The 22,018-nt window shown below is 44.2% G+C and overlaps 1 protein-coding gene across 6 annotated transcripts in view; it reads left to right on the plus strand.

Annotated features, from left to right (window-relative positions):
• Positions 1 to 22,018, plus strand: part of CFAP61 (cilia and flagella associated protein 61) — a 98,392-nt gene that overhangs the window by 37,236 nt on the left and 39,138 nt on the right. For all 6 annotated transcript variants that reach the window (XM_027654002.1, XM_027654003.1, XM_027654000.1 and 3 more), the window contains 3 exons: positions 7,127 to 7,254; positions 18,835 to 18,933; positions 21,448 to 21,616. In XM_027654002.1, coding sequence (XP_027509803.1) covers positions 7,127 to 7,254; positions 18,835 to 18,933; positions 21,448 to 21,616 — 396 coding nt within the window. The remainder of the gene's footprint in view (positions 1 to 7,126; positions 7,255 to 18,834; positions 18,934 to 21,447; positions 21,617 to 22,018) is intronic.

The raw sequence follows: 22,018 nt of genomic DNA on the forward strand, positions 1-22,018 counted from the left end.
CTAAAACATTCTCAGGCTTGATAAAATTTTTGCCTTTTGGGGCAACTTGTTTTAAAAGGAAAATACAAATGCTCATATAAATCCATTTTATAGAAAACTGATCCCTAGATGCTGGTGTCTCCCCCAACAAACTCTTGGGGTACTTCACTCTCTGTGGCTTCTACTTTCTGGTGTCTAGGCCAGCTTCTTAGCAGTTGCCTGAACTCTTTGCTTGTTGGTCTCTCTGTAATTGGGACGTACCTGACTGCAGCTGCCTTAGTGCTGCTTTCTGAAATAATGGAGCATCACCAGTCCAGATTGAGCACAAGCCACTACCCTGACCTGTGCAGGCAGAAGAGTAGAAAGGACTCAGAACTGATAGCGAGGTGTTGTTAACTGTCAGTCTGTCAAATCCCAGCTAGTCCAGAGTGTGCACCTTGAAAATTATAGCTGACTTACAATTCAGAGGTAATAAAAACAGGGAGTTGAAGTATGGGGATTTTAAAGCCTGGGGGAGCAACTGTGCACCACAGAACAGTCTGTTCTGAACAAGCAAAGCTCTTGCTGAGAGGGGAACAAGGGTCTGTCTCCTTATGTGTCTGAAGAGGCGTGTCAGGAAGGTGGTCAGGGACAGACATGAGCACTGTGCAGCTCCAGAGCCTCTGCTTTGGGGTGTGCATCTGCCCACCCAGAGTGCCCACCCTGGGCACTGTCCATTGCCCACCCTGCTCTGCCCCCATGGCCACAGCAACTGCCAGCCTTGCTGCTGGAGGTGCCTTCTCCCAGCTGCCCTCTGGAATAGCAGTGCCTGGAGTAACTCAGGGGGTCAGGGAGAGCAGTCAGTGCTGTCTGACCCTCTCACTGTCTGCTCTAAAGCAAAGCGTGTCCTCACCTGGGAGAACAGCTGTAGCAATAAGGGGGTTTATTTTGGCAGTTTCAGTTCTGTATATATGCAGCTGAGGCACTGGAATGTACTGAATGTGGCTAAAATATAAAAGGTTTTTGAGGGTTTGGTTTCTTCGTTATCTTAGTAGAGGCCTATTGTTGAAAAAGAATAAATACAGCAGAGAGCCTAGGGACAATGAGCAAGAGAATTCCCTGTGTTTTAAATATCGAGGCTCATGTATCAAAGTTAAAACAGCAGAGTTCCTACACGTTCCAATTTGTGTGTGGATGTATTGGGATCGCAAACAAAGACTGGGTGTGGATAGTTTTCACTTAACCAGGAGAGGAATATTAATTTTTAAAGCAGTAACTGTTGCTTAAGATGCTCTTGTGCCTGAGTAATGAATTTTTAATGCTTTTGTGGTACGTACATGGATAAAAATCCATTATTTATTGTTCTTCCCCTTGGCTGGTGAAGGTGATGATTTTATAGCACCAGCAGGCACACAAACAGGCATTCTGAACTGAGGCTGATAACAAATTTCCTTACTGTAAATGTCAGTGGGGTTTGTGTGGTGCTGCCATTACATCTTGTTTGGAAGGCAGAGTATCACACTGCTATGGGAGGCACCAGATGGCATCATTAACAGGAATGTTTACCACTTATGTGCATGTGTGAAATTAAAAGTAAGATGACCTATCTTTGTTTTGAAAGTGTGGTGTCAGTGCTGTACAGGTGTTAATGATATTTGCTGCAAACTGAAATAGGCATTTCTGCTTAAAAACAGGTCAGACTTGGTTTAAAGCTTTTTCAAATCATTTTGTTAGATTGACTTTGATAATTCCAGCTTGTAGGGAGGGCACAGATATTTTTTTCACAGAAAGGTAATGTTTGCTATTATAAAATGGAGAACCACAGCTGCTGTCATGCAAACAGGACTCTGTAGTAACCCACAAATCAACCTCCCTTCATATCCCTGTACCATTATTTACCTAGTGTTCATTATTTTCAGTATGAATTATGATTTTTTCACATTTTATTTTTTTAAGCTTTTAATTTTATACATATCTTAAATTTTTCAGTGAATAGTCCAGTATATTGAGAATTGCTACCTGTGTTGCCACGAGTGTGTATGTGCAGAAGGTGGAGTGGGCAGAGGTGCTGCTGCCCTCTCTCTGCAGCTCTGGTGCTGTGAGCAGGGTGTGTGTCAGGGTAGGTGCCTCTGCAGGTGGGCTCAGTGTCCCCTTGCTGTTCTCCCCTTCCCTGGACAGAAGGGGAAGAACTGAGCCCACTGGCAGTGGCACCATCCAGAGTTCATTTCTCTGGCCTTTGAAGCAGGGCAGCAAGCAATTGTGAGAGTTTTGTGAATGGGAACTGCCCAGCGCTCTCTGGGCTGAGGATCCAAATGTCAGTGCTCAAAGGGAAAAAGAGCAGCTTCTACCATGGTAACAGTGGTTCTGCAGGGAAAAGAAATAGCTGTGTCTGTGCTCTGCTCTCCTTTGCTGCTAGTTGGAGTTACAGGGGAAATCCCTGGTTTTGTAGGGACTCATAGGGATGGACATAGGATTGCCTGTATAGATACTGTTCTTCTAGAAGCTGAGGATCAGCATTTACTTGTATGAGCTTGGTGTAATAATATTGATTTCATTTTGTAGAGGCCTTGAAGGTCTGTAGATGAAAAATATTCTGTAAAGCTGAGGTGTTACCTGCCTATGCCACAGTTCCCAAAGAAGGATTCTTTGGCAAAGATGACAAAATAGTTAAGGCTACACTCTTCATCACTGTTGCTCTTTCTGTTTTCTTTTCCTTCTGTTTCTGGTGTTTGTAGCAGTCTGTAAATGCTTGGAAACACGTTTGCAGACATTTCTAACGAGGCTTTTTGGAATGTAGCTAGCATTTAGAAAACAATTCCTAATGCAGGTTGAAAAAGCATGCATTTTCCAATGAGTTGTTCATATCTCCTTGGTAAACATCGATTTTTCTTTTTTTAACTTGTGGTTCAAATGGAGCTTGAAATTAAAATAGCTCTGTTTGCTCACCTCCTTGTTTGCCAGTCACTGTTGCTGAGCTCAGCACTGCTCTAGGAACAGGTTTGCTAATTGTTTTCACTCCTTCTGATGGTTTTTACAGTAACAGTTCAAATCACATCAATCCTCTACAGCAGTAACTATCGCTCAGGTTTCTCAGTAACAAATGCTGAATTAAAACAAGAGCATTGTCGGCAGACACAGAATCCTGCAGGATAGGGCAGGGAGGGCCCCTCCCAGTGGTTCCTTGTTACTCCCTGTGGTAGAGAGGGATCTGGGAAGATGCTGAGTACATAACAGATGAAGCAGCCCTGTCTTTGCCATGTAGTACCCTGAGCAGTCCTGAATTTGGGCCACTTCACACTAAACCTGTAGCCAACTCTTCTGTGTGTTTGGCTGGGCAAGGCACAAGTCCTCACGGTGTCACTAAGTCAAGTCTAAGTTTAGCAGTTGGACTCGATGATATAAGGGGTGTTTTCCAGCCTGAATGATTTTGTGACTCTGCAAATTCTGCAGTGTTATGGAGCCTTTGCATGAGGAGTCCCAGCAAGCAGTGTGCCAGCTCTGACACATCTGTGATGTGCTACTGGGGTACATTTATCAGTGCCCAGTTCAGAACACAGCACTGCTCTCTTGTGTCACAGCTGAAATCCTTTGTCTAACTTGTTCTTTCAGTTTTGGGTGCTCAGTTTCCATTTTTTCTGTTAGAATGAAGGTAATATATGCTATAAACCCTGACCTATTGAAAAAAAATTATAATAAATATATTTATTATATATTTATAAATATATAAAGCCTACAAATAGCTCAGAGTCCAGTGTTTTAAAAACAGAACTAAAAGAGGAGCTACAAAATATTCTGGATGTGAGTTTGTACCACCAGCACAATGTTGTTGAGTAAATGTACCCTGACTCTGTTCCCAGGGCATGTACAAAACTGGACAGGAGAGCTGGGCATAAAGCTGTGCATGGTTGGAAAGGGCAAAGGAAATAATACATGCAAGTGAGTCTGCTGAAACCTGAGCAGCACTTTGTCTCTTTTTTCCATTGGTTACTTGGAGTAGAAGGATGTGTGAGTTTTGGATGCCATAAATGGATCCTGCTCAGGCACATGTCGTGCTGTGAGATCATCAGTGAGAGCCCTCAGTCAGTGCAGGGTGTGGCTGTCAGTGGAGTGCTCTGGGAAGTGCAGCAGTGTTTTAATGAGGGATGGTTTGAAGGCCTCTGAGTGATGGCACTGGCTGGCTGTGTGCAGGAATATCCCTGTGGTTTGGTGCTAAGGGCCACCACTGCCAGCTCCACTGTCCCTGTGCCTCAGGGTGGGAGCAGTGGGGGGGGGCAGAAGTGCCAGGCACCCTAAATAATCTCTTTGAGAAGCAAAGAAAATTCTCTTTTCTGAGCTACACAGGCCTCCTCTACCAATGGCAATTAGTGCTTTTTGCCGTGCATTAGTTAATGATTGCTGGTTTATTTAATAGATTGGATACAAAATAAACAAGTTAGTTTGCTATTGACCTATCAGTTATGATGTCTGATTACCCCTCTGGGGAACATATGTAGCCATTTGTCCTGACACTTTGTTAAAATAGGTGGTATTATGGGACCAATCCACCTAATTCCTCACTCCCTGGGGCCGTTTAGTGTACTTAGCTGTAGAAAGGTGATTTCTGGAGCATGACAGCTGTTGGTGCTGGGGCCATTGTGTGGGGAGCACCACGAGTTATATTCTGCTCAAACGCTGCCTTTGTGTCATTGATACAGAAGCCATTTTGTAAATTAGATACAACTCTTCCCAGGGAAATTGTATTCCTGCTCTGTGTTTGGTTGCTGGAATGCATTAACATGAGCCACCAACACAGAGCAGCAGTAGATGATGTTTGACCTTGGCATTGCCACCAGGCCTGTTGGGTTTGTCCTGTCAGCTGCTGGCATCCCTACCTACTTTTGGTGATTAGGTGTGTTACAAGTAGTTTCTCTTTGTGTTTTTTTACCACTTATTAATTTATTAAAAGTCACATTTCAACAGAAACATCACTAACTGATTTCCCCCTAGAAGGCCATGCTTTCCTACAAAGTTGCAACCCTGTGTGTGCAGCAGAGCCCAGCCTGTCAGAGTTCCTGTCTGCTGACCCAGGGAATGGGAATGGCAGGAGCAGAGCCTGAAGCGCCGTGTCTTCCACACCTGTTTGTGGGACCAGGGGAGCTCCACGTGTCAGCATTGGCAGGGCTACATCACATGTAGTTGGGGCATGACCATTTAGTATGTTACAAAGAACATGGTTTTATTTTAAGCAGTGGGGGATGCCTGTAGTACTTGGCACCAGTTCTTCTCATTTCCTAAAGCCTCTCCCAACAATTTCCAGTGGACTATGGAAGGCTTTTTCATTTTCTGAAATGTGGAACTGTTATAGGTATATTCTAACTTGGGACCCAAATCCTTGTAGTGGCAAATCCTGCTGTAAGGAGTGTTTAACAATGTACAAAAGCACTGGCTGTGGATGGAGCTGTTTGGCTTCTCTGTGAACTTGCTGCTGTCCCTTGTAACTCTGATCAGGAGCACGAGGGTGGTTCTGTGCTTCTCCCTGGCAAGCCCAGGCATTCTTCACTGCAGCATGTGCTGGCTGGCACACAGCTGACCTCTGCTAAGCAGCCACCATGGGCTGCTATACTTTTTAAGATATCTTCTGGAATTTTCCTAGGACAGTACAGTCCCTGAGATGAATCTGGCTCACCACTGGATGTCCTCGTTGCACTATGGTGAACTGCAACCTGAAGAACATTTATCTGGCAGTAAAAAATAACGTTGCCTGACCAAAGGCAACATTTAGTTTTGCCACATTGTAAATGGCTTGCTATGCAGTGATGCCAGTTGGCAAGGCATTGGTCCATAATCTTTCCTTAAGGACAGCACTAGTCATTCTCCAGACAGTTTTCCTCCTCCTGTGCTGAGGCTGTGCTGAAACATCAGCTGTGGGGCTCCACCAGTGCAGAGACATGGCATAAAAGATCTCTTGGGGATCTCAGTGTGCCACGTACTTCTTGAGAAGGCACATGTAATTACCATAGCTTTAAAATAAAACACTCTCCATCTATTGAATTACTGTCAACTAATATATAGAGAATATATTTCTACTGTAATTTCATAGGAGGAATTCAGAGGGCTTAATATCATTAACCCTCTGCCTCCTATTTGTAGTAGAGGAAAACCTGTTAGAAGCCTTGGATTGCTTCCTGCCTAAGTGCCACAGCAGGAATTTATAGGAGAAGTGTCTGACAAACATCAGAAGTGGCTCCATTTTGCATTGGCCTTCCCAGTGCATTTATGACTCTGCACTTATGCATTCTATGAAATGGGAATGTAGGCAACCCAGAGCAATCAGAAAAAATGCAGTGTGTTGTACTGCAGGACGGGAAGTATTTCCCTGCCTTCCATCAGAAATTCAAAAGCTAAATATAGTTCAGGGCAGAAAAAAAAATTGTCAAATGCAATGTTACCTCTTGGTTCTTTCTTGCATATTGATTTTGATAATCTCTGTTAGGTCGAGAGACTTGGAGACACATGGAGGGAAAAAACCCCAACACATGGAGTCTATTGCCTGTATAGCCAGTATGGAAACTGAGATTAGTAATTACAAATGCTATAGTAAGATTTTTGTGACTGGACTATTGATCCTGGTGGCATTGAGGTACTTGCTTATGCATGTGACAACCTGACTTTCTGGGTGGCTGCTCTGTATTTCAAGAAAAGAGAAGGATAATTTTGGGAGTTTTCAATTCAACACATGAAGACACTCAAAATATAAGTTTCTAGTGAATTTGAGTAAAACCATTTCCATAAATAAGCCAGCATGAGTGAAAACTGCTCTAGAAGGCATAAAAATGGCCTTAGCAGTATAGAAATGCATGTTCTCCAGGTGTTTGCTAAATGCAATGAGTGATAGCATAGGTGGTGTTTTGTCCTCTCCTCCAAGGACTCCAGAGTATCTTGCTCAGGAGAAGCCAGATCATTCAGCTCTGCTAATTTTCTGTGACCTATTAAACATGCATGTATTTCAACATTTCTGTATAACTTATCTGGTGCTGTGCACAGAAAAATCATGCTATTAGTCATGTCAGTGAGCCATAAAAAGTTTGGTGTGAATGCAAGGTAATGCATCACTGTGAGTTTAATGCTTCTTAGCAGGCTTTGGCTGCTTTTTTAATGCATTTGTGTCATGTTCCATATGTTTTTACAGTTGAGTTTTTCTTTGAACCTCACAAATCGAAAGCTGGTGCTGGAACCTAAAGTGTCTATCAACACTAGAATTGTGGTGATTGGTGCATCCGATGTTGGAATCTCTTTTCTGGAAACACTGATTTTTTGGTAAGTTTTTAATTTTGTTTCCTTTACTGAGAATAATGTGTTCCTTATATGAAGGGGCTTGTGTCCCTTTTATATGAAGGGGCTTGTTTCTTCCATGTGAAGTGTGCCTTGAGTCTGTGTCAGAGTACTTGCTGAGACGGGTTACAGTTCTGAGCACCCATAGCTGCAGAGAGGTGTGTGCTGGCACCCTGGCTTCCTCTGGGGCTCCCAGGCTGCTGAGCTGCTCTGGGTCACCTGGAGATCCTCAGGGTGGAGGCACACTGACAATGGGAATTGGAAGCACTTAAAGTCTCCTTGGATGTTGTTCTTACACCAGATTGTTACAGGTGGAAGTCAGTAGCCCTTCATGTGTGCTCCAAAGCAGTGTGTTGACTTTTAAAGCCAGTTGTGCCCAGTGGGATCCCAAATTGCTGCTTGGATCCCTCCTTCCCTTCCCTTGTGATGATGCCATGTTTTCAGAGCTGTGCAGAAATGTGCCATGTGAGCTTGTTGAGTTGTCTCACTGTGATGTTTTGATTCTCATGACAACTTTTGATTCCTTTGATTCTGATGAGGTTTGTGATGTTTGGGATTGCTCAGGAATCACAGTTGTAATTTCTGGTGCCTCTGCCAGGTTGCTGCAGACCTGAGTGTGGGTGTGGGAAAGGTCTGGCAGAGGGCACCAATCTGTCAGTGACCCCACCTGGAGGAGCATGTGCTGGCAGCATTCAGTAAAGCATTTTTTCAGCAGTAAAACTGCAAATAGAATTGCTGTGGTTATCTGGAATTATCCAAATTGGAGTAAATAACTGTATAAACTTGTGGGGAAGGGGAGTATGCAGCTGTTTTTATACCTTTCCCTGTCTAAGGCAGGGAAAGCTGGTGGGTGAGGTCTGCTGTTTCACAGCCCTCCCAAAGTGAGGACAGGGTGCCCTCTCTGATGTTTCACTGTTGCACCTCCTGTGCCAGTACCTCCTCCACAGCAGTTTCAGGAGCTTTTTGGGAAGTCAGACTGTGAAAATGCAGTTTCTTTGGTGCAGTCAGTGTTTTCTGCAGTTTATTCACACATACTAGAGATGTCTTGAAACACTTGCAGAAATGAATATGAAATTCAAATCCTGAACACGATTTTTATGACAAAATGCTACAGGAATTGGGGGAGTCTGGTGCTTTAATGGGGGGGACAGAATGAAAAATTCTGCCTTTTTTTCAGTTAAACCAGGAATTTGTATTTCTACAACAACCATTGATAACATCACAAATGAAATTATCAGTATGTCAAGAGAAGAATAAGTTGAAGTGCTTTATGAATGTTGTACTGCTGGAGCAGTGCAGAAGAAAATTCCTGCTCCTTGCTCTTTATTACGTTCCTGACTTTTCCTGTAAAGCATCCTATCTTGGGTTAAATCACTTCCTCTCATCCTCCTGTTATCACCTTTTAGGCTTTCAGTTCCACCCTAAATTCAGTTAAAGATGTACTTCAGAGCTTTTAACCTCTTTCTTACCACTCACCCTGTGCTGTTTATTGCTGTGCTTTCAAACACCGTGAGGGAAACCAAAGTGTGTTTGTGCTCCAGGTGTGTCAGCCAGCAGCTGAGTCTGTACTGAACAGGCCTTTACAGGTGTTGCCCTCAGAGTGTCTCAGGCAAGGCTTTCCAGGCAGGAGTTTAGTGTGATCCCAACTCTAGCAGAGTTCCTGCAGGACACGTCCCCCTTGTGTGTAGCAGAGAGCTCGTCTGCAGTGCTGCACAGCTGAGCTCCTGCCTGAGCCATGGGGTGCTGCTCCAGGAGCGACTGAGTGCACTGAGTTTATATTAATAGAGGTATAAATTTAGGAAAGATTACTTTTTAATTTTCACATCAGCAGCAAATAGTCTTCTGATCAATGTGAAGGCCTTTTAAAGCAGTTTAGTTTAATTTGCTCATAATTTTCTAATATTCCCTGCGAAGGTTACGTGCACTAAAAATAGCTGGATTGAATCAATTTGTGAGCCCTAATCCTTAAAAAGAGGAAGTTATTTTCTCGTTGTTATTCTTCATACTTAATTATTTTACATTATCAGTTACCATGGAAACACACAAATGTAATTCACTTACCGACATGGCAGTTATTAGAACTTGATCTTGCAAATGTTTTCAACTTCTTTGAGACTGAAGAAATACATTTTTTTATTAAGCAGAGAAATAACCCTAAGAGTGAGCTCTGCTCCCCTGTGGGGGGGTGGCTCCTGCTCCCATTGTGCTGTGGGCAGCACATCCCAGGGCACAGCACTCCTGGGGCAGTGCCATGGAGCAGCTGTGGCACTGTGCACACCCACCCGGACCCCAGATGAGCTTTGGAATCCTCTGTGCTGCTCAGGGCAGTGTGTGCTGGCAGCTGGACCTCCCAAACCTCTGCCTCGCTCTCTGGCTCTGTGCTGGTTCCTGCTGCTGGAGCCTTGGGAAGCAGTCCCAGAGGACAGAGCACTGGGGCACCCACCAGAGTCCTTCACTTCACAGGGCCCTGCAGAAATGCTACAAACAAGTGTGTAGAGTAGCCTGTGAGTGTGGGGAGCTTCTTCCTAATCCTGGGGTGCTCTGAGCCCTGGAGAATTGCTTCCATGTGCTCCATCCAGTGCTGGGGCAGTGCAGGTGATACCACTTTTCAGGTTTCACCATTCAAATAAGTATTTCCTGATCTTTTTATTTTTTTTTCTTGGAACATAATCATATGCAGACATGTTTTGAGCTGTACTGCTGCTTTTCTTGGCAGTGCACATGGATTTTATTGGAGAGCCAGGTGACTGGTGGAGTCAGTACTGAGGGCAGAGCCTGGCCTCCCTCGTGGTGACCAGCCAGTGTTTGGGAGGTACAGGTGTGACAGTGGGAGGTTTTCTTGTTTGGTTTTTTTTTTCCTTTGCTAGTTTGAGTGATGGACATGGCAGCAGCATTAGGCCAGAAGAGCACAGGATTGCAAACCCCAGCGTTTCCAGGTTGTTCCAGGGGCTGGTTCCTGGAGCAGCCTGTGAACCCGTGTGCCCCAGCTGCTGGGGTGGAAGTTGGGCTGCAGGAATGCAGAGCTTGCTCCCAGCAGTATCTTGTCACTGGTTCCAGTGCAGGGAACCAATTGGCTTTTATCCACTTCTTTGCATATAGCTGTGGAAAGTGCTATTGTGTTCTGATTATAGGGAAAACCCTTCTTAATCCATGATTTTGAAAACCTCCTTAATACAATCCCTGGTGTAAACAATGACTTACTCTCTGCAGATGCTGGAATATACATAGCATGCTACATAAAATAGCCATAAATGAATGGTGGCTCAGATCACAATATTTCATATGAAGTTGTTGTGAAATCCATTTCCCTCTCCATACAGGTGCATTAAAATAACAACCGTGTTTAAAAAAACAGATGGATTAAAGTAACTTCTGTCAAAGCCCTGAACTTTATTCTTAGGGTAGAATCAGAGTCCAGCACAGTAAATCTGAATTTTTCTCTGCAGGATGAGTTCAGGTACCCAGGATCAGCTCTGAAAGGGCAGGGTCTGAACAGGGTTCCCAACAGAGCAGCTACCGCTGCCGTATCTGGCAGCACCGGGGTGCACAATATCCTGCACATCTGGCCTGTTTGGCAGTAGTTAGCATAATGCTTGCTGGTTAATTAGGCTTTTTATCTTTGCATTTGTCTGGGAACATCTGAAGCCTTCCATGTTGCCTGTCACTAATTAGTTGACTAATTAAATAGTTAGTGCTTACTTGCTGATCACAGAGCTAACATGTAATGAATGGGTTAGTGATCCCCATTGTTTTGTACTATTTGTCTTTGCCACATGAACTGATACACGTGTGCTTCCCTCTGCCTTTTCTTCATACCAAGGCAAAGCCAGGCCATGTGCTCAGTGTTGCCGGGCCTGCATCCCTCAGACACTGTTGCCTTCCATCATTCCTGGTGAACAGAGCTCAAGCTGTGACAGAGATAAATCAGACGGGTCATAGCTGGCCTTGTTGCGCAGTCGGGATCACAATGAACAATGGCAGTGACTGATACCAGACGTAAATGAGGGGAGAGGATGTGGGTCAGGATCAGCCTTCCTAACAACCTCTGCCAGAAAGCGAGGCTCAATTAGCATCAATATGGGCTTATTTTATAGTTACAGTCTGGCTTTCCAGGCTGTCTGAAGTTTTAAATGAGATGATTTCCACTTGAAGTACGTGTCCTTTAAACATATGCAAACATTTCTCTGAGCCCAAACTTTCCTTTCACACTTGAAATTTTTAAGTATTTGTAAATTTGTTACTATTTATATTTGAACAGTCATAACTTCTTGTTGCATGTTAAAGCTGATCTTGGCAATAGTAGTTTTCTCATACAAAGCCTGCTCAAATTTGGAGTGAGTCACAAGGGGTTTATAGAATGCTGGTTTGGATCTGTCATCCCCTCCTGGTGACTCAGTAGGACATGAGCACCATGAGCTTTGTAACCTGGTACCTCTGATCAACGTGGTTCAGAGCAAATACAGAAGCATTCCAAGTGCAACCACTGCCTTTAGGTTCTCCAACTCTCTCCTCAAGTGACAGAGGGGGTGCAACCCCTCAGCTCTCCAGAGCAGTCTGTAAGCTGCCTGTGGGTTGGTTTGGAAGCACAGCAGGCTGTTCAGGCTGCTGCAGTGGAGAAAAAAATGAATTGTCTGATTAAGATGTGATCCTTCCCACTAGTGATTACTGTGGATTTGGTTCCTGTTTGTGTGTGCACGTTTGTGTACTGTGATGAGCAGAGTGGTGACAAGTGGAGGTCACTAATTGAAGGGACCGACTTGGTTTTCTGAATGCTTATTGAGTGGAAGTGTTGAGGTTCTTTTTCTGGATCGCTGTGTTGACCCTCCAGATCCCAGGCAGGATCTGGAGGTCTGCAGGGCATCCCAGTGCCCTGCTGAGGAGCTGGGCACCCCCTGACTGGAGCTGTGGCTGTGGAGCTGCCCGGTGAGCGAGGCAGCTGTGCCCGCTGAGCTGCCAGCGCTGGGTGCTGTGAGCCCTGCACTGCACTGCCATGGGCACATGGTTGGGATTGGCAATTTTGACCCAGCTGTGTCCCTGTCCTTCCTGGGCTGCCAGCTTTCTGGCAGGAGGACCTGGCACCCTGGTGGTGCCTCAGAATATACAACTTCAAGTTATGTGTGCTCCTGCTTGGAGGAGGAGCACGTGGGGTCCTTGGGCAGCAGCTGGGACTAACCTCAAGCCCTTCAGGTTCAAGGACAGTCTGTCTGATGTCGGGGAGTGTTTCTGGGGTGCTTGCTCTGTCATCTCTGTGAAGGTAGGGTTGGCCAGATCTGCATCAGGCAACATCACAGAGTCAAAATACTCCTCTGCAGTAATCTGGAAAACTGGACTCTGGTAAGTAGACAGCCATAGCACTCCTGCCACCATAGTTTTAATGTGGGGGATTGACCAATAATGTTAAAAGTGTCCAATTAACAAGCTGGAATTTGCACTGTTATTCACTGAAGCACTCACCCAGCAGTAGGCAAACCAACAAAATTTCAACCATGCTGTAGTTTTACTGCCCAATTTATGGTACCTATATTTGTGGAAAATGGAGATGATGCCTCTGAACTGTGATTTGGACTCTGCCAGGCAATTAAACAGTGAGAGACTGTAACTACCAAGACCATCATCAGATAACCCTCATTTTCTGTCTAGAAAAATAATTGCCCTTTTTGAACAGGATGAAATGCTGGAACACTTGTGGAATGAAAATTGAAATTTTAGGAAGGAAGCGCTCTCACTGAAGCAGTGGTTGGATGGTACTTTGATTTGGGCAGACTCAAAGCTACCTTAGATTTGGGATGGTAGGGCTGCCTTTGTGAGCTCTGTAGCTGTGAATGACCCCGTGCAAGGATAGGGGTGGGTCTGATTAACCATGTATTTTGCGTGGGCCAAGGAGAGAGCTCTTTATGTTTCCCTGTTCTGAGCAATTCATACTGTAAGGACTTGGCCACATTGATCTTAATAAGCTAGATCCTGGAAATGCCACAGATCTTGACAGGATCCTCTAAGTTTTTGGAAGAGCCTCCTAAGAAATGTGTAGCTCTGTCAGATGAGACCTCATGTGGTCTGTAGCATGCTACAAAAATTGACTGTGTGCTCACAGTACTGCTCAGGGCAGAGTGTTAAGGCAGTTCATGTTTGAGCCTGAAGTGATGTTGGACTAAGGAAAGAAATAAGCAAATATGTCAATAAACAGGTAGTTGGCCCTCGGTTGTGTGGTGTTAAAAGTCTGCTGGTAAGTGCTGCATTTGAGTGGGATCAGCACACTCAAAGCCTGGTGGCACCTTGTCAGAGGCTTGGGAGAGAATGTAACAAGGTGGGTAAGGGAGGGAGAAGAGCTTAGCGGTAAAATTGCCAAGGTCAGTATGGGTTGAGAAGAAAAGTGCAGGAAAGGATTAGTCTAACAAAGGAAAAAAGACTCAACTGAATTACACTGTAGAGCCACAATCAGTAGAAGAAGAACGTTGCAAAAAAGGATAGGAAAAGATGACACAGGTGAGGAAAGCAAAACCAGCTGCTGGGCAGTGAAAGGTGGCTGGAAGGACAAAAGCAGTGACAGCCACAGAGGAGACTGAGATGTTTCAGAGACATGAGTTGTGAGATGGATGGGAGTTTGAAAGAAAAAACTGGAAAGACATGTTTGGTTACATGGAGAAATCAAGATTGTGGGGTGCTATAAAGCTGCCTAAAAAAGGAGGAATTAATTAAAAAATTGGAAGGTAGCAGAGTCAGTCGCTGATGTGTTTAGTTATATTCTCTAGGAAAAGGGTCAGTGCAGACGATGAGAGAGACAAGCAGTAAAATAACCCAGTGGAAGGGAATTCAGGACTGATCCCTTAAAGGGGGAAGAGGGAGAGGATAAATGGATATAATTTAGCAGGAGAAGCCAAATTTAACTGGAGAGGAACAGCTTTGACACAGGATTGTCCTGGTTTTGGCTGGGAGAGAGTTAATTTTCTTTCAAGTAACTGGTACAGGGCTGTGTTTGGGTTTAGTGGGATAATAATGTTGGGGGAGGTGGGGTGGAGAGAAGCACTCCCAGCATCCTTGAAGGGTGTTAGTCAAAGGGTGAAGGAAATATTCTTTAGCTTTTTTAATGGATTTTTGCTAGGATGTCAAAAGTGGTGACAGTGGTGGCTTTTGTGGCCTGGGCTTATAGGCTGCTCTTCCTTGGATGACAGCATCTGGTAAAATACGTCACCAAGAAACCTGGTGGGAAGTGCCTGAAAAAAAACAGCAATAAACAGCACTGCTCCATCAATATGTAACTTTTTGAAGGAAGCATGTTGTTTTGATACCAGGAGGAAGTAATTGGGATGTGATGAAATATTTTGCTGAGGTGTCATTTAAAAAAGTGACTCTTGTTTTTAAATAAATTGCATCTGGAGTTTTTTAAAAATCAAAATCAGACACAAACATTTTTCTTTTAATCTCTCTGTTCTGAAGGATTTAGAGTGTTTTCTGAAATGAAAGAGGGTGGTGAATTTCCCAGTGCTGTGACCTGTCTTGGAATGGAAATATTTGGTGTTCTGGGAAGGAGAAGGTGTGACTTCTCCCACTGAAGTAAGCAGTGGCTTCCCCGTGCCCTGGGCTCGGGAGTGGCAATCCCGTGGGAGCTGCTGCCCAGGAGACTCCCTTCTCTTTGGTTCAGTTGGTGTGTTCTCTGTGTCTCTGGGCACGGGAGGGACAGTCGTGGACACAGGTTGGAAAACACACGGATGTGTGGAAAGCCCCTCCTTGACCCTTTCAGGGACAAGTGTCCTGGTGTAAATACTTTGGTTTTGTCCTTTCTTTCATGATGCAAATTCATTCACAATCTTAACACTTTTTCCTAAGAACTGGATAATCTTTATTTACTTGTAATTAAAGAGGGATAACTTGTAGCTGGACATCTGTTGGTCAGCAGTGAAGCTGGAATGCTGCTTGGGGGCTGCAGTTGATGCACTCAGAGGAGGTTCTGGAGCACGGGCACTTTTGGTGGGTGTTGGTACAAACAGCAAACCCTTGGGCTGCTGCTGTGGCTGACTGAAGGCTCCCAGCAAACCAAAGCAAGTGTGCAGGCAACATGGAAATACCACCTGCAAAGGGTGCTCAGAGCAACCCTGGAGTGCTGAGTAATGTGTTTATCTTGGAGTGGGAACAGCAGTGAGGGGGGTTTCTGTCTGGTTATTCGTATGAGCAACCTTTAAGCTGGGCATTTTTGTTTGGAGTTTTGTGTGGAGCTGGAAAATCTGTTAGAATATCTTTTCCTTTTGGTGAAGTCTATTCTCCAAGTCAAATTCCTGATTGCTGGGTTCTTGAAATGTTTCCTCAAAAAGGGGTGCTGCTTTGGATAAATGGTTATGTTTTGGGGGAAAAGGGGAACTGCTGTCTCTATCTGCCTTGTTCAGTGGGACTGACACCTGGGCACACTGAGTTTCTGTGCCTTCAACACCAGGGTATTGCTTGCTGGGACTTTATCATCATCTCTCGTTCTGAGCTCCTTCCTCCCCACAAAAATGTCAAGGTTCCTTTCTCTGTTTCAGGACAGGTCTTTGACTTTGAAGTTTTGTCAATGCAAGGCTTTCACATTGCAGTTTTCAGCATTTAGTGCTGAAATTACACTGTGTTTTACCATTTTCAGAACTATCTCAAGATGTGATTTTTACAAAAACTGTGTTGCAGCGAAGCTGAGGATCCAAGTGGCATTAGGAGTTTACTTTTGGATAGGTTATAATTCCAGATATCATCTTTTAAAGATTATGTGTACAGGAGAACAGTGCACCTAGTTACCAATTTTGGGAGCCAGATAAAGCATTATCTTGTGTCTCCCTTTTTTATTTTAGATTTTAAAAATTACTGGAAAAATAATTTTAAAAAATGCATGATTTCAAATAAATTGATATGTTTAGGTTCATGGGGACTACTTTACTGCACTTTATTTTTTTGTAACAAAAGTGATGTAAGTTATTGTGATAATGAGGGGCTTAATGAAAGCAATTGATTAAATTATTTGTTCAGGCAGTTTCCACCATCTAAGCCTTCGTCGTTATTCTGCACACAGAAGGGAAAAAAAAAGGTAGCAAGACATCAGGCAAAAATCCAGAAAAACAAGCAAGGAATATTCTAACAGGTTCACAAACAACAGGATATATGTAAATACTTTACTAAAACTTTTCTGTTTGTCCCTTTGATTATGCTCACAGTAAATTGACAACCCTGTATTATTCTGAGGACAAGAGTGTTCTGATTCTTTTTTTTTTTTTTTTTTTTAGCCTACCTCTAGAGCTGTGCACTGAAACCCAACACCTTTTACTTATTTCCCTAGATACTCTAATCCCTCCCTGCTTTACCAGTATCTTTGAGCTGTTCTTCCCTCTGTATCCACAGCAACGTGAATCCCTGCTGGAATTATTTGCTTCTAAAATGCAGGTGCACTTGTTTAATGTTGCACTGGTTCAGTCTCTTAACTTGAAGGCTTTGTCACCAAATGGGAACCTCTGCTTTGCCCTGTTTCCTGTCAGGCATTGTTATATTTATTAGCAGTGTGTAAGTCATTCCCTCCCCTGACACCCACTACCTGTTTCCAGAGCCTTGGTTGTTTTTCAGTTGTTAAGAGCTTTTAGGCAGCAGTAAGGAATCAAAAGCTGCAGTAAATAAGCCATCCTTCTGTTAGCCTAGAACTAACAAAGCTCTGTGGAGGAAAGGGGAGGATGGTGTAGAGTGACCTGCTCCCAGTCCCCCAACCTGTCACCCTGCGGTGACTGTGCCGGTGCCCGGCAGGAGCCGTGGCTGAGCACTCAGCTCCCCTCTGGTGTTCAGGCCTGTATTTCAGTGCCTGGGGATATGTGAATGTGCTGTAAATCCTGGGCTTGGGCATTGCAGCTACCGTTACTTACTGAAAGATTCTGATAATTTTCCCAAGTACCAGCCTGTGCTTAAAGACTGAACAAACGTGACACTCAGCAGCAGAAGCAGTTTACTCTGTTTGAAGCCAGGACTGCTGTTGGCACCGAGCTGTGCCCGCAGCTGTGCAGCACTGGGAGCACGGGCAGGGCAGGCACCAGCCCCAGGGTCTCTGCATCCTGCCCCCAGCACCAGCACGGCTCTGGGTAGCTCACCCAGGGTGCTTTGTGCCTGGGTTGTTCTCAGTGTAAAGTGGGAATCAAAGATATGACTCATTTCATCCCAGTATGCTAAGGAGATGCTAATCAACATTTTGATGCCTTCGAGATGAATGAATGGGAAACATGAATTAATGTTTGGGGCATATGGGGATGCCATGGGAGCGCTGAGGTAGAAGTAAATCATTAGTTAGTAAATCGTACTGAGTGAAAGCTCTGAATTGAAGCCTCCCGCTCAATGGGGAAGCAGGGAACAAATACCATATGACTGGGGAAGTCCTGGAGGAGTGTGTGTGGACTCAATAGAGGTAGAGCATCTGCAGAGGAAAATGGTATGTGACCAGATCAATAAAGTGCATCATAGTGCAGTCATGCAAAAGAGGCACGTTTATGTTGCCTTGGACCTTTGTTCTGTCATGTTTCTGATGCTTGCTTGCAATGTTTTCATCCTAAATATTGTTAATGTAATTGAAACCTAATGTTATTGTAGCACCTGGGTTTGGAGACCTGCTGGCAAGAGGCCATGCAGTGTGTACAGAGATGACTTGGGCTCCACGCTGAAAGGAAACCTCCTTGCTGCGAGGGCAGGAGGGCAGGAGGATGTCTGGGGTGTTTGTGTAATTAATGCCAGGTACACTAATTGCCCAGGAGCCCTGCTGTGTAGGTGTGTGGGGTTCCTGTCGAGGCTCTGTGTGTGCCCTGCCACAGCAGTCCCTGTGTGCAGATGGCATCACTCCACATTCAGCTCCGGGGATCAGCCTCGCTCTCATTTACATGAAGACCATTTTGTATCACTCAGCCAGCATAATGTGGCCATAAATGAAGAGCAAATTCTATTTACACCCACCTCTGCAGAGTGACCTTAATTTAAATGAGAATCAGGCCCATAATCTGTATAAATATATGCACTTTGTTACATTAAGGTTATTTATTACTTTGTGCTCGGCCTGAGTATGCATGGAGATTTACCACAGATAATCCATAATCCAGAATTAAACTATTAATATGCGTTTTGAGAGGGGCAGCCATAACCTTGAAATTCCTTGGTTTAAGTATGACCTTTAACTTTGTTTGAATATATTTTTTAAATGTATGAATAACAAATTAACATTGGTTGATAAAAAACATTCTGATTCCTTTGTACCATTTGCATCAGTCCATCCTTAACTTACAGAAAGCCTTGAAGATTAGAAGGCTTAATCACTCGTAATATTTATTTGTTTTTAAATGTCAGATCACATTTAGTTCAACATACTGTTAGTCTTGTCCCCCCCCCAGTGTTACTGAAACTGCAGTGGAAATTGTTCTTCTTCTATCCAGAGACACCTGTATTTGAGCAAAATGACCAAACACTTTGTGCTTGTGCAAAGGAATTACTTTCTGTATCCTCCTGAACAAGGAGTTCTGTACTGTTCCTTTGACGTGCCCTCTGAATTTCTGGTCCACATGAGGCTGTTTGTTTTTCTTTCCACAGGCCTCGTCTGAAGTTCAACAACCTGACCTTGATTTCAGTTCATGGCCTTCCAGGAAAAGATCCACCAGGCTCCAAGCGTAGAAGATTTTTAATTAACAGGTTTGACTTCGCATCTAAACACTTTTGGAGCTCCAGCAGAAAACATAACACCTTGTAATTCTTGTGAACCTGTCCTAAATTTTAGCTAGATCCATAGACAGCCCCAAAATGCTCCAGTCTGTCCATCCAGCGTGCACTCACCTGGAGGAATTGGGTAGAACTATGAGGAGGGAAATAGTGCCAAAGCAGTAACTTCTGGACAACAATCCACTGGTCTCTGCCTTCCAAGGCTTTTTAGGTTGTTTAGATCCCAGGTTAAATGACAGAAGACATCTGCTTGCTTTTTAAATCTTACTTGGGTTTTAACTTTCATGGGTTTTGTTCCAAATGATGCTGAAGCAAAGAATGTACAAGAATTAATATCAGTAAAATGAGCAGTGACTGACTCAGAGCAGCACATGGTGAGGTGCAGAGCCCACTGATGGTCCAGGGGGAAATTTTAGGATTGTTGCTGTGGATCGGTTTGGCAGAACTGTGTTGCATCAGTTCTGCTCATGGGCTGTGTGTGCCAGTCCCTGGGCTGTGACAGTCTGTCCCCAGTCCCAGCCACAGCGTGGTCCCAGAGCTGGGACTGCTGTACAGCAGCTGAAGGGAAGATGGTGAGAGCCCTGACTGTGTCTAGGGACTGTCAAACACTGTAAGATATCTTCCATTTAGTAGGATAAAATGTTACCTCATTAAAATTTGCAGAACATAATTCTCACTTAAATACACTGATTTTGTTTTGATGACTTTATTTTTTATTTTGGAATAGTGACTAGAAGTCCTCCCTGTAGACAGGAATATGACTGTTCTGGGCTTTGAGAAGCATGGAATTAAAATGGATCATTTATTCTGAATAGTTGAGGAATGAACTTAGTCTAAGTTATTTAGATTTGTTATGTGACTCTTTGGAGCCTGCACATTGTATTTTACCAAATCTTTTCCTCAGTGAGCAGCAGTGCACTACAGGGCTGGCTCTTTAAATGACAAAACAACTCCATGTCTGCTTGCTGAACCTTACAAATGAAATCTCTACAAAGATGTGAAAATGATGTGATGGGAACCTGTGTAAAACCACCTGACCTCATTTGGTATTTTACCCTGCCAAGAAGTTTTTTATAAGTAGTTACCTGAATTAATTCTTTTGCTGTAGAAAGAGGTGTGTTCAAGTACAAATCTAGCAAATGAAGGGGTTATATGCTCATATAAATGCATGTACTCTCTTTCCTAAGTGCACTGTAAAAAACAGTTGTACTAACAAAGCAGCCTGCCTGATGGAAAGTTATGGTTCAGAACTGCCTCACTAGATTTAGCTGTTAAAATCTGAAAGCAGATTAAGAGTGAAAATTAAACTCTGCAGGGTATGATTTCTGAAAGCATCCTTGTGATTTTGGAGTGTCAGTCTCCTGGGGGCTGTGCACCTCAATTATGAAGGTGCTTTTGAAAACCCTCCCCTGTCCTTGATGTCCACCTTATTTATAGATTTCTGCATGATTACAGTTTAGAATTGTCAGTTGTTCTCATTTATTTGCCTCTGGTATCTGTGAGTGCAGAGGATGCAGAGCACCTCAGAAAGCCTGGCAATCCAGGTCATGAAAGCAACTGAGTTTGTTCCTGTGGCATCCTGAATGCCAACTTTGGGAAGTGGGTAACAACAATTCACGTGCAGCAAGCTACTCTGTGTTAGGATGTGCACCCTGGCACTGATGCCAAGGTCACAGCTCAGAGTGCTGGTCTCTGCCCACGCTCTCTGCTGTGGCCACCAGTGCCACAGAAGGGGCATCAAATGCAAGAGGCCCAGCCCCTTGGATTAATCACATCTGGGCTTGTGGGAGAAAGTGGTGCTTGTAGTGTGTGCTCTGTTCACACCCTGAGCATCACAGAGGAATTCAGTTGCATCTTAGAGGCTTTTGGAAGTTTGGGGTAGAGGAACAGTTTAGTAAGTTCTCAGGATTTGTCATTCTTGCATTGTGGAGAAGTTCATTTATAAAAGGGTCACCAACAGGAGTTTTGATACCTCTGCCTTTTCCTTTTAGCTCTCACAACCGTTTTCATAGCTTTCTATTAATTTTTAAACTTTTTGGACTAATACTTTGGAACACAGATGCTAAAATGCTAGTGGTGCCTTCCCTGCGTTTGTCTCACCACAGCAAAGGCAGGAAAAAAGCTGAATGAGAGAGACTTGTTCTTGGAGAAAGAATTGGACCGCTAAAGTATTTTCTTTGCAGGTGCAAAAGCCTCCTCTCATCAGCCTGCAAAGGAAAAGCAGAGTAAAGCATATATTTCTGACTTAGTTCTTAAATTATGTGGTTGTATGACCCAGTGCTGGGAGGGATTGTTTGGTTTCAGCAGAAAGTTGACAATTTGTAACTGAGTATTTGATAATGACTGGTCTTTTGCCATAGACTGTGGCAAACTCACAGTGAGGGAACAGGCGGAACCACAGAGGGCTGTGGCCGAGCTCACCAGATGTCTAATTAATGCCTGCTGTCAGCTGCTGAAATGTCACTTACAGATATTCTTTCTTCACAGCCACTGTTTTAATGATGAAGATTATGCACAGATGTCACTTTGTTCCTGGGTTAACGTTGTAGTTGGTAAAATGACTGGCATAAATCGTGCTGCCAAATACGTGGTTGTTTCCGAGGAGAAGAAAGTACCATACGACTACCTAGTGCTGTGCACGGGGCAGAACTACCAGGTGAGGTGGTGTACAGAGTGCAAACCAGCCCAGCATTCCCAGTGCCTCCAGTGAACAGTGTTCCTGGGATCAGCAGAGCAGGCCTTAGCAAGGGTATCTCCAGGCAGTTTGAGCCCTTCAGTGCAGCGCGTTGGGCTGTGTCGGTGCCGCAGCCGAGCTCAGGGGAGAGGAGGAGGGGTTGGACACAACTCCCCACCAGCAGTGGCACTGCTCAGGACTGGGGATGAAGCAAAGCTGCTGGTGTTTTTGCCACTGTGACCATGAAACCTGCTGAGAGTAGGTCCAGTTGACATGTGGCCCCAGCCACAGGAGACTTAACTCCAGCTGGTCTAATGCCATTTGACCTAGTTTTGGCAGTGGAGAGAATTCCTTATCAAATTAATGGCTCATCTCACGTGATGA

The sequence above is a fragment of the Corapipo altera genome, unplaced genomic scaffold, assembly GCF_003945725.1.
Source record: "Corapipo altera isolate COAL_440 unplaced genomic scaffold, ASM394572v1 70, whole genome shotgun sequence".
Classification (NCBI taxonomy): domain Eukaryota; kingdom Metazoa; phylum Chordata; class Aves; order Passeriformes; family Pipridae; genus Corapipo; species Corapipo altera.